Source organism: Elgaria multicarinata, chromosome 5, assembly GCF_023053635.1.
Source record: "Elgaria multicarinata webbii isolate HBS135686 ecotype San Diego chromosome 5, rElgMul1.1.pri, whole genome shotgun sequence".
Lineage (NCBI taxonomy): Eukaryota > Metazoa > Chordata > Lepidosauria > Squamata > Anguidae > Elgaria > Elgaria multicarinata.
In genome coordinates this window covers 70,234,116-70,247,398 of record NC_086175.1, presented here as the reverse complement: position 1 = coordinate 70,247,398, position 13,283 = coordinate 70,234,116, and the positions used below count along the sequence as shown (strand labels likewise).

The 13,283-nt window shown below is 42.0% G+C and overlaps 1 protein-coding gene across 1 annotated transcript in view; it reads left to right on the top strand.

Annotated features, from left to right (window-relative positions):
- Window positions 1–13,283, top strand: part of UMODL1 (uromodulin like 1) — a 49,395-nt gene that overhangs the window by 722 nt on the left and 35,390 nt on the right. The window contains exons 2-5 of the mRNA XM_063127695.1: window positions 7,485–7,646; window positions 9,474–9,589; window positions 11,479–11,671; window positions 12,987–13,070. Coding sequence (XP_062983765.1) covers window positions 7,485–7,646; window positions 9,474–9,589; window positions 11,479–11,671; window positions 12,987–13,070 — 555 coding nt within the window. The remainder of the gene's footprint in view (window positions 1–7,484; window positions 7,647–9,473; window positions 9,590–11,478; window positions 11,672–12,986; window positions 13,071–13,283) is intronic.

Below are 13,283 nucleotides of genomic sequence, written 5' to 3'. Positions count from 1 at the left end.
TAGGGATGGATGGCACTGTCAATTTTGATTCCGCTTAGTTCCTCATTTTCCCAACATTAATTCCATCCTATTTCCACTTCACTTTGTGACACACACACCGAGCTTAAAAGTCTGCATGAATCTTCATATAAAATTTTGTGTGCATTTCTCCTAATATAGGCATTTCTCCCTGCATTTTTTTTCAGTGTTGGAATTTTTCCCCAAACAATTTCCCCATCTATGCATTTTTGTGTATTCTTTTTTTAATTATGCACTATTGTGCACACTTCCCTTCCTATGCAGAATTATATGCATGTTTATGCTCATTCTTTAATTTGTGGATTGCATCACAACATTCAGGAAAGTGTGAATATTTAGGTAGAACTGCATTCTAGTTTGTGTATATGTTCAGAAAGTGCAAATTTTGTAAGTTCACATTAAAATGTGAACCCAACTAGTTTTTCCACCCATCTCTAGTCCGGGGCTGTCCTTAGCTTTAGCAGGAGAAGAACATCATTTGCCTCCTTCAGATGGGTCTCTAGACTTCGGAGACTTAGTCGCTGCTTCTGTGAATGGTAATACACTGTCTAGACATAGTCTTGAATAAATTATGAAAAGAGGAAATTGACAACTAGTGGAATGAATTAACAATCTGTCACTGAACGATTGCTAATGTTCCCCCTGATGTTAGTCAAAGTAGCTTTCCTTGTGTTCTAAGTGATTGGAGCAGAGAGCTCTGTGGGCCTCTTCAGTGTGAGTTTTCCCTTGATACCATTTCTTCAGTCTTTATCCTTAGGAAGGCTTTCATTTACTTTTGCCTGGATGGCAGATCAAGTGCAAATTCAGCCTTTATGCAACAGACAAATTTGTTGTTTGGCCACTGTGTGCCTCCCACCAACACTTTGCAATTGTCTGAAAGGAGGGCACATGTTTTGTTTCGACTGTAAGCCAACAAGCCCCGCCTGATTTTCTTTTAACATTGTACAGTGCATCATTCCTTGGGTGCTCGGTAAATACTGCTGCCAGTACTAATTCTGCTTAACTAATTAATTAACACATGGAGGAATAGAGTGGACACTCATAGGAAACTGTGATTGGCTGTGGCTTTCCAGTACATATCCACTGGGTAGATGACCTTAATTTTAAACATTACAGGAGGTCCCCATAAGACAAGCACTGGACAAGCAACAAACTCATCAGCCACATAAAAGGTGTTCCAGCCCTTAATGACTCCTTTTTAGAGGTTTGGCTGATATGGGCAACATTTTATTGCATTAGTTCTTAGACTATAGCAGCACACAACCAAAAAACAAAGATTACATAAGTTTGCATAACAATACAATAATCACCAATTAAAATTAGTCATGAAAATTGTTAAGGTTAAAACATATTCTTAAAATAGCAAGCAGTTCCATATGTTTGCATGAACTGAACACTATCTCCTACTGCGGAGGAGGGATGTGGCTGGTATAAAAATATGAGTGATTTTGCATTTTATTTATTTCTCAGCTACTTTAAAATATTTACCCTGTGTTAGGGGCTGTCTTCACAGTGCCGGGTTGGCACCGCCTCCCTCTCAGACCCTGAGCTTTCCCTCTCCCAGGGTGGCATCGGGTAATCCCGACACCAAAGAGGGAGCCCAGAGGTTCTGGACGGCCATCCGGGTCCCAGAGCCTCCCCCATCCTCTTCCTAGTGGAAGGCGACCACCAGGCACTGCCCTCAGGTGGACCCCAGATTGGCCCCGGAGCAACGTCAGATGGCAGAAGTGCTGCATCAACATCACTCTGTTTGAAAAAGTCAGGGTAAATCCCCGACTGTTTCAAATCACAGCATCGTGGGGAAGCCCTGTGGTGGCTGCGAAGCTGCTCTTGCATCGTCTAACTGACACAGCACAAATCCACACAGCCACCACGGGGCTTTCCCCGCATATAGATAGCCCAATAGGTCAACAACAACAGTCCCACTGTATGAATCTGCAGATTTTCAGGGCGCTTTACAGATATAAAATAGTTCTAAAATAAATCACAATGCCATGATAAATATTTAAATAGCTGAAAGCAGCAGCACTGCCACTGTGACTCTTATAAAGTCTTTGTCATTCCATTCTCATTAGATCAGTTATGTGGGAGCTCTCATGCATAAAAACTGAGTGTGTTTTTGCCACCCATGTGAGCACATCAGGCAGAATTCTACTGACTGAAGGAACCCGTTGACTGGTTTCTATCTTTTGAAGGTTTGCTTGACAGATGGCCTCACTCTGGGAGTTGTTCCTATAATAATTATAGCTTGATAGACTTTGACAGGAACATGTTGGAGGTCTGTCTCTGTGTTTTGACTGATGTAAAAATTATGACCTCCCGACATTCCAGATTAATGGTGATTATGGCTCTAAGCCAGCATTGTTACACACTCCAGTTGCTTGCACTGGCTTTTCAGATCATATCTGTGATTTGTTAAAATCTTTATGCTACCCTTTAAAAAAGAAAAAGCTGTTTTGAACACCAAAGTTAGTTAAGCTAAATCTTGGATTTCTGCTGGGACAGGTTCATAAGCAAGATACTTGGTTTACAAAGTTCAAAAAACATGAATATCTCAAATCAACAACTGTTCTCTTAGAAACAACTAATGTTAAATTGTCTGGTTGCATGGGGAATCTCAATGTGTTTATTTTATGCATATATTTTTAAAAGCCCATTTATCAAAGTTTGACTAGGTTAGTATTTGAATATGTTTGGTCAATGCTCCCAGTCTTTTTGTGTTCTTTTGCTTCATTGTTATTTCTGGCTTATAAGCCACTTCTCTGCATTGTTTTTTGCATTCTTTGGAAAAGTAACACAATTTCTTTTGAAGTAACAGTCATAATTAGTACTAATTAATATAATTTACACTAATGCTATCAGTATTTAATAATAATAACACCTGGCTTTGATATCACTCTACATGCTAAAACAATCACTCCTGAAATGAAGGAAACTATTTGGCTGCTTAATCATCAATCTTCTTGAGTAAGCATAATGGTTGAGGCAAGCACCTCTCTGATTATAAAACTGTAAGGTCTTGTTCTCTTATCTATATTGTTCAGACGTGGACAGCCTGGCTTTCATTTCCACCTGCTTAGCTGGCAAGTGAACATTGCTTGTGTTTGTAGAAGTAGAATAGTTTCTTGTATTGCCAGAGGCGTTAATCAACTAATTTTTGCACTGTAGCAGTTGCAATGGAACACTACTGACCTGGGGTACTTCTGATCAAGTGAGACATTTTAGTTGTTTAAGATCTACTTGCCCTTCAGAATGAGGGGGCAATTGGAGGAAGTCCTCCATAGATGACCTTAAGGAACAGGTAGGCACATATGGGATGAGGTGTTCCATTGGGATACTGAGGTACCAAGCCATGTAGAGCTTCATAGATTAAATCCAGCACTTTGAATTGGTATTGGAAATGAACTGGAAGCCAGTACAGGTGAGACAGGACAAGCATAATATGTTCATACTATTGGGTTCTGGTTACAACTCTCTCTGCCATATTTTGCTCAAGCTGAAGTTTCTGGACCATCTTCAAAAGCAGCCCAATGTACAATGCATTATAGTAATCCAAATGAGTGGTTTCCAGAACGTGGCACACTGCAGCCAGCTTATCCACCTTCAGATAGGGCTTTTAACTGGGATACCAGCCTAACCTGGTATAAAGCACTCATTCATACCTCTAAGGGCATTGGTAGATCCAAAAGCACCCCCAATCCCAACCCCCAGGTCCTTTAGGGAGAATGCAACCCCCTCCAAAACAGGTTGAACCCCCCTCTTCCAGACCAAGGAACCACCCACTAATAATGCCTCTGCCTTGTTTGGATTGAATCTCAGCCCTTCATCCAGTCCTCATCCATTATCATAGCCAAGTACCAGTCTAACACACAACCTCACTTGGCTCTGAAGGAGAAATAGAGTTGCATGGCATCAGCATACTGATGACAATGCACTCCAAACTCCTGAATGGCCTTGTTTAGCAGTTTCATGTAGATGTTAAACAACATGGGTCATAAGTCAGAACCTTGCAGTACCACAAAATGAAAATGCTACAGGGCTGAGCAGAAATCCCCCAGTGCCATCCTCTGGAAATGGCCCTCTAAGTATTTGCAGAACCACCACAAAACAGTCCCAAACTAAAAGTTCTGACTAGCACACATAGTGGAGATATGCATGCCAGTTTTCTTTGGGTAGCATCCAACATTAGTACTATATAGAATAGAATAGAATAGAATAGGAGGAGGGCTTTCTCCGCTGTGGCACCCCGGTTGTGGAACGAGCTCCCCAGAGAGGTCCGCCTGGCGCCTACACTGTACTGCTTTCATCGCCAGCTGAAGACCTTTTTATTCACTCAGTATTTTAACACTTAATTTTAACTTAAATTTAAATTTTACTGTTTTAACTCTGTATTTTAATCTTATATCAACTTTGCTGTGTGGTTTTATCCTGGTTGCGCTTTTTATACTGTATTTCGTAATTGTGTTTTAACCTGTTGGGTGTTTTATTGTGGTTTTAATTTTTGTGAACTGCCCAGAGAGCTTCGGCTATTGGGCGGTATAAAAATGTAATAAATAAATAAATAAATTCATTGAAATTAATGGGACGTAGGTTAGTCATGACTAATTTAAGCCCCATTCATTTTAATGCATCTATTTTACATAGGACTAACGTTGGATACTACCCTTTACCTCCATGTAAGTGCACGCAGCCCTGATTTGGCCCTAAATCAGACAGTCTTTCCAGAAGGCTGAAGGTGTCAAAAGCCACTGACCAAGGAGAATCAATAGGATTGTATTCCCCCTGGGCTCTCTCCCAGCAGAGGTCAGCCCACAGGGCAAACAAAGCTGTTTTGGTGCCAAAACCAGGCCTAAACCTTGATTGAAATAGACTCAGTAAATCATTGTCATTCAGAAAGATTGGATCTGGTCTGCCACCACACACTCAAACACCTTGCCCAAGAGAGGGATATTTGCCACTCATCTATAATTATTAAGTTCTTCCAGGGGGCTGTGTGGTGCTGGGTAGCCGCCACTACACCGCGAAATCCCATTTTCTTGCTGGTGGACAGCAGCAGGAACTTGTTCTAACAAGGGGAGGCAGTGCGGGCTTTCCAGCGGCCATTAGGCTCGCCACGCCCACTCCCTCCACCTCCCGTGGCTTCCGGTGACCAATAGGTGGTTGCCTTCTGCCCAGGAATGCCTCTGGGCTGACCTCCCTCTGGCTAGAAAAGTTGGAGTAGGTCTCTGACTTTTCAGCTGTGCATCTTCACCTCTTTGCCCTGGGGTGTCTTTGAATCTGCAGCTGCATCATATAACTGATGCAGTGCAGATTTGGAGCCATCCAAGACAAAGACGACATCACGACAGCTTTCAGGTCCACTTAAGGTTTCTTCAAGAATGGCTGCACGGTTGCCTCCTTTAAGGAGGCTGGGTCCACGGCCTCTCTTAAAGAAGAGTTGACTATTTCCTGGATCCAGCCAGCGGTTTCCCCCCACCCCCCACTGCCGCTGCACCTTGCCAGAAGTACTACCACAAGCAGCAAGGGTCAAGCAAACATATTGTTGGCTGAACCCTAACAAGCACCTTGTTCACAAACTTAGGCCCTACAAATGGAAGGTAATGCAACAATATAGGATCAGACAAATCTAGTTAAGGGTGAGAGTATTGGCTCTCTTTTAGTCTTTCTGAAGGAATGGAATTAACTATTTACAAATGTGGGTGTGAGTGGTGGAGAAGAGGCAGAAGAATGGATTTGTACTCCCTCCCTCTGCCCAGTGTGAAGAACATACAGGTACACTCTCACATATATGCATATAAATGTACACACATTTGCCCTCACTTTCATATACATGTGGTACACACATTCATGCATACACACTCTGCTTTACACACTGCTTTATGCGTGGTTGGTGTGTTAACAAAGCAGTCAGGAAGGGAAACTCTTTGCCTTCCCTTTCCAAATAAATGAACATGCACACATGTGTTTGGAAGAAGTGATGGGATAGAGAGAGGGATGCATACATATATAGAGGCTCACACAACCCCTTCTCCCCCGATGTCTATATGCTAGCTCCACTGTATGAGTGGAGTATAACAGTATATTATACTCCAACAGTATAAAACCATATACAGTATAAAACACAGTATAAAACACAACAGTATAAAACCATAATATAAAATACAATATGGCTCTTTTTATGGTCTGATGTTCCTTTCTCAATCTCAATGTCCATTGCCCACCTCCCCTTTAGTTGTGTAATGGCTGGGACAGTGGTGACAAAGATAAAGAGGGTAGGGAAGGCTGGTAAACAACTTGCGTAGCTGGCAGGTGCCTCTGGAACAGGAATCTGCTGAATATTCCTAATCAGGGGTAGGCAATGTGGTGCCTGCAGGCACCAATGCACTCCCTGGAGCTGTCTATATGCGGGTAAAACCCCGCGGTGGCTGCAAATCTGCTCTGCATCAGTTATATAATGCCGCCACAGCTTTCACAGTCACCGCCAAGCTTTCCTGTGAAGTTGCGCATTGAAAAAGTTGGGGATGAAGTCGGTACAGCTCTTCTACCATCTGACGGAGCTCCGGGGCTAATCTAGGGGGCAGTCCTGGTGGAAGGGGATTGGTGATTGCTCACCTTCCACCAGGAAGAGGGCAGGGCGGTGGCTCCGGTACCCGTATGGCTGCTGGAAAATCCGCAATCCCTCCTTGGCGTCGGGATTACCCAATGCCACTGTGGGTGAGTAAAACTGCAGGGTTTTGGAGGGAGGCAGCACCAACTCAGCTCCATGAAGACAGGGCCCTGGACACTTTTCTTGGCACCTGCTACTTAAACACACACTCACACTTGCTTTCTTACTGGGAGCTGGGATTGCTGTGAAATAGGTTTCTGTTGGTGCTGAAAACTGTGGGTTCAAAGGAATTGTTTAGTGGGTTGGGGCTGAGAGACCCCCACCTATGCTTTGTACACAGACTTTTGGGAAAGTTTCTTGCCCTTTGCTATGCCTCCCAAGGCAGCCATTTTGTGGTGGGGCTGAGGACCATTTCTCAAATTACCAAATGTGCCCACAGCACCAACAGTTTGCCTAGCCCTGCTCCATCCCTTTCCTAGCTGTTTCTCTGTAAAGACAGGAGGTGACTAGTCACTAGTGTGGAAGAGATCCACATCCAACATGAGGATGATGCTGTTTATTGAATAAAATATATGTACTGCAAACAGACAAAGGCTAGGATACCAGGAACCCAGTGGTGAGTTCCATGCCCCTAAGAAAGCTTAAGAGCTAAGAGTTTCTTCATCAGCAGCCCTCTTCCCCACACTTCACCTTTGAATCTGAGGGGACATCCAAAGGAATGTTGAGGTATGGCCTGTGGACAGGGGGGGGGGGGAGCTGTTCAAATAAATGGCATACTCAAGCTGTTGACCATAGCCCAACTAGTTCTGTGGATCCTGGCCAGAGGGTACAATTGTGTTCTTAATGTTTTGTTCTGTAGCCCTCAACAGATCCAGTGAATTTGCTTCAAGACTTGGTGCCTGTCCAACAAAGGAAGTGGAAGGATTAAATCTGTCATGCAGTTTTGATATGGATTGTCCCGAAAACAAAAAATGCTGTGAGACGACTAAAGGAATGGTTTGTGCAGATCCTGTACCGGAAGGTATAGTACCGAACAGAGCTTGGGCCTGTTCACATGACCTGAGGGAGGCTAATAACCCATGGTGGCTTGTTAACCACCCTGCACTTTACATAATTACCCTCGCCGGCACAGCGTCTGGTGTGTTCCAAATCAAGTGAGAGTGACTAAGAAACTACCCATAACCCATGGCCTGTTGTAAGGTTGTTGGGTGGTTTGTTAACCACTCCAACAAGCCATGACATGAGAAGCTGTGGTGGAGGCGGGGCTTAAATTGGCAATCTGGCCCCTATGGGTTCTGCAACTCACCGTGGCTGAAATAAGTTACGATACGCTGTGGTGAACTAAGTCTTTCTCTCCTTCCAGTGGCCTATAGTTGGATTTTTTGTAGGAGGGCCTTAGGGGATACAAGGCGGAGGGTGAGAGAGAATCAGTGCAGAACAACACCCAGAACCTAGATACAGGTAGCTTAATATTTTTAAAAGTTATTTAACTCTATTCAATATTAATAACATAAATTCTAATTTTATATATGTCAAGCGCTTGTCAGTCATCCCAGTGCCTTTGTACTCATTAACCAGAACACTGGAAGGAGGAAGCAGAATTATTAGTTATTAAGTTACTGGGTAGACCTGGGATGTCTAATGTGGTGCCTGTGAGCACCAATGTGCTTGCAGACCCTGCTTCTGCACCCATCAGGTTTCCTTCCCCTCCTGATTTATATTTTGTTTCTTAAGATATATTTTTTAAATATATATATATATATATATATATATATATATATATATATATTTACTGGGAGGTTGGCAGGCTGCAAAGCAGAACAGCATCAACTTTATTTGGTTTCAAAAGAGTGGGTTTGTGTTTCCACCTCTGCCTTGCACTTAGGTTCTTCAGAAAAATACATTTTGTTTAGTCTCACCAATTTGCCTTCTGAGAAATGAGTGTTTTGTGATTGGTCATGTCCACCATAGCAGCCATTTTATGAGTGGGCAAGCCCCCAAGGGCAGCCATTTTGTGAGAGCACCCACAACATTCTCTCAGGATTCCAAGTGTGACCACTTCCCCAGAATGGTTAGGGACCTCTAGGACAAACTACTGCTTCCATGTTTTTCATTCTAGTGTTAAGTGTGTTCATGTTCAAGAATGCATAGAGGGGCCTGCAGAAGCCAACATCCTGCCCCTCCCATTCCATTCCTGGCCTTCATGTATTCACTTGAATGTGCTTAAGATGCTATCTGTGATCCGGAACCCTGCATAATTAGGGTTCCTAATCATGGGAAAATTCTAAGCACGTTCAGAAGAACCTTTACATAAAATGTCAGAACTTAGCATAAAATGTCAGGAATGGAAGGGACAAGGTCTTGTTGAAGTGGCTCTATATGGTCCTCTTCACATGTTTGCAGGAAATGCCTGAAGAGGGCTTTATATTTCCACAAGGAAAAGTGTCAGACATCTCTTTTGAATGAAAGATGGAATCTGAAAGAAGAGGGTCTGAAATATCCCTGTGATTATGGCTCTGCCTTCCAGCAAAAGCAGTCCTTTCTCTGTTGCAATTCCGTAAACACTCACCTGGGAAAAATCCCAATTGAATTAAATGAGACTTACTTCTGAGAAGACAAGCACAGGATTGTGCTGTACAATGGGGAAACACCCTATCAGGTGATATTTATTTATTTATTTATTTATTACATTTCTGTACCACCCAATAGCCGGAGCTATTTATTTATTTCAATTGTCTGAAGAAAAAGACAGTCTGTAAATGAGTAGTCTACTGTGATAACTTGGCCATTTTCCCATTAATTTCATGTTCAGGCTAAAATATAATTTCATTCCTCTCTTCAATTCTAGAGCAAACAGTGACAAAATATTGGTTTAGCATGTCAGTCCTGGTGAAAATGGATTTCAATGAGTTAATCAGAGTGGACCCAAGTCTTCTGAAACATTCACGCCTTTTGCACTCTATGGTATGCCTATAATAGTACAATCTTATGCTTCTGCTGCTACTATTGTTTATGGTGTAGGTTCTCTGACTGCCACCTACTGGACAAAGTGCTAATCACCAGTAAATGCATGCGTGCCCTTTCTCTTTCACATGCACACAACTCATTATATACATTTTTGTGACACTCAAAACAGCATTTGTACACACTCTTCCTTTCACCCAGGTAAGTCCTCTTTTTTGTGAACATTCATAAAAAGAGGCATAAACAAACACTTATTTAAAACAGAGACTTTCAAATACATAAATGTTCAATTCTCTCTCGCGCGCCATCTCTCACGCACACTTTTGCACTTCTACTGACTCTACCTATATGAATTTTAATTTGGGCAGCCATGTGTCCTACTTTACAGAGGGTAGTCCTCTATTTGAAGGTCTGTCAGAGGACAGTCTTCTGTTTGAAGACACCCCTTCTTTGAAGGTCTGTCCAGTCTGAGTTCAATTTAAAGATAAAGAACCATAAAGGCCTTGAAGTGGCTCATCAACAGTTCGCACCAGAGACAGCACAGTGAACAGGCAAGAGGTCACCTGAACCAGGCAGGATATAACAGTTTGAAAACCGTTTGAAAGTGTCTGTGGAGTGTGTCCTGGGCCCCAACAGTTGTCAATACTGTCATAAACTGTTTTAAAGCAGTAGTGTAGGTTCTGCCTTCCCCACTATTTATTATTTATTTATTTATTTATTTATTACATTTTTATACCGCCCAATAGTCGAAGCTCTCAACTATGGTGAGTTGTATCGTATTTCTATTTAAGGGAGCAATTATATGGGCCCTAGACAACATCTGAGGGGCCCATAGAATTGTTCAGAGCCCTTCCTCCAAAGTTGGAGTTGGCGATCCAGCCCCTCTCCACGTCATAGCTATCATGGAAAGAACTGTACTGGCTGACCTCAAAGGTCAGGAATTCTACCTCAGAGAGGGGGGAAAGGGGGTGTTCCATTAGGTGGGAAGGAGACTGGAGAGGCCAGGATATGAGCTATCCTGAGCTTCTGCCAGCCTCCTTCCCCACCGCTCCAAAATGCCTTTGCTATATGTGATACTGCTTGTGCAAAAAAGACCAGCTTGCAAAAATGCAGGGTGCAAGTACAGGAAGGTGATCACCTCAGCCTCTGCTCCTGCCCACATAGGGTGATCATAAGCCTCTGAGTTCAGGGGCTTATAATCATCAAGGGTGCAATTGATAGGACTATATGCTAAATTATAGTAAGTATTTCTAAATTTGTTCTCAATTTGCACCTATCCATGTAAATAAGCTTATACAAATTTTATGCAGATCCATGCCTTTTTATCCTCTTTTTTGGTGATGCATTTTCTCTTTTGAGCAATTCTTAGTGGTCATCATAATCTTGATCAAAAGCAAGGAAAACTTTAGGAGACAGAATGTGGGTTTGGCCTAGCTTTATTAAGAACCTACTTTGGAGCATTTTCAGAGCCAAGTCACTGGTAGCAAATCCTAGGTGTGCAAAATGCAGAATTATAATGTGGTATATTATAATTCTGGCTGTCATGTGTACAGGGTCTCATTAGGGGTTCAGATGAAACCCCTCATGTGTTTCAAACTTGTGAGGTCCTTGTGAGGCCATGCCAGCAAGACCCACCCCCAACTGCCAATGAGCTTGCTGGTTTGGTGAGTGTGTGAAATGGCCCTAAACACACACCAATGTACATTCACAGAATACCTCCATATGAGGGGGGATTCTGGGCTAAGCTCATGGCCTTTAAATATTAAATCATCTTGATTCATTACATGTACTGTTTCATTCTGTGTGTTTAACAACAAAAGATTAGTTGTAAAACTTCATTTCTATGCCATGTTGCCATAATGTATAAGAAGAGATTCTCTCTTTTACAGATTACTGGAGCATTATGGCCCTTAAATGTCTCAGTGTACCACATCAAGACTACTCAGGCAGAAACCTATCCAGAGACATTGGCTTCTAAGGTCCTGGTTGGCCTGCACCAGCTGGTTTCACTGGAGAACATTACTTCTTTGTTGAAAGATATTGTGATGCGAGTGTATGAAGTTGTTGACATAGTTGTGCAAGGTTGTTATTTCTCATCTAACTGCCTTTACAGTAGCTTTATAAAAGAGTGGGTTAGAACTTTATGAATTTTACTTAAAGGTTAGAACTTTAGGAACCTCTGTGAGATATTTATAAGCATGAGAAACTGGGATACCCCATATGAAGAGGAATTTTCTAGCCCACTTTGGGTTGCACGAAATAGACTTGGCTGCATGAAACAGACTTGGGAGTCACATCTAGGCTTTATATTGACTGCTATAATTTCAAAGTAGTCTGAAATTTAATCCGAATTTACATTGTAATTCTGAGATCTACTGTAGCCTTGCATGTTCTCTATCTATATACCTATGTCAAAACCAAGATGCTTCTAAATTCTTTCTTCTCAATCTTATTTCAATAGATCTAAATGAATGTTGTCTGCAGAATTCAATGCTTTCTGCAAAGAAGAAATTTGTATTAACCTAGGGGGTTCTCATAAGTGTATCTGTAAAAATGAATTGTCAGCTGGACAGAAATTCTAAATGATCTAACAAAGTGTAAAATGTAGGGAGATTTGTCACATCAAATTTGCTCTATTTTTCCATTTGTTTCCTGCCCTTCTGGCCATAACAGGCCCTTGAGGAGTCTCACATGAAAATCCACTTAAAGCAGACCACTGTATCGCCCATAAACTCTTGGATGACTGTGTTGCGGAAGAAGGCTTTCACAAAAGAAGAGACAAAAGTGCAGATGGTGCTGTGCCTGGCTAAACCCCATACATTCCCACTCACAGGAGTGGTCTACTGGCATAAGAGAAGACAGACAGAAGATTGCAGGGGCTACTTCTTCATATGGAAAAGTGGCTAGATGCTGTATTTTCTAAAAATAGAAGTAGCTGCTACAATCTTCTATACTTGATACATTAATTTATACATGGAATGGAATGTTGTAGTCTATGTAAAGACTACAACAGCTTAAAAAAACAAATACAAGAGAGTGGGCATTACCACAGAAAAGCCCCTGCTCTTTGTATTCCAGGATGATCAACCAGGGCTTCCCCAGAGTACCTGAGCTTATGGAAGGGTATGTAAGAGGAGGAATACCCCAAGTCAAATCAAATATATTTGCTAGCATTCACTATGAGCATCCTTTGAAATAAAATGAACACTACCTATAGGCCAAACACTAACTTGAAAATAGGTAAATGTTAAAACAATGCAAATTATACAAGGCAAATGCACTGCATTATTGTCTCAATATCTGACAAATAGTTAGGGATCACTTTTGAAGAGGCATGTTCTAGGAATACTTAGTGGGTCTGTCTTCTCTTTCCCTGATTTTTTCTTTGTTGCAACAGATGCTGATCCAGGTTTACCGAATATTCTGATGAATTCAAAATCTTCATCACAAAAAACCAGCAGATCAGTCGATTCGGAGTGCTGTAAGTTACCTTTTCTTTTTAAAAGTGAATTAAATTCTAAATCTCCTTTGCTAAGAAAAACTGTTTATATGCTCATGCCAGTGTGGAATGTGGAAAGGAACACCATCCAGACAGAAAATAAATTCAAAATGTTGCACTTGGAAATATGCCTGAGGGTCTCCTGGCTAAGCTGTAATGTCTACAATGGCATCTGGTTGCATGTACAAAGAATCC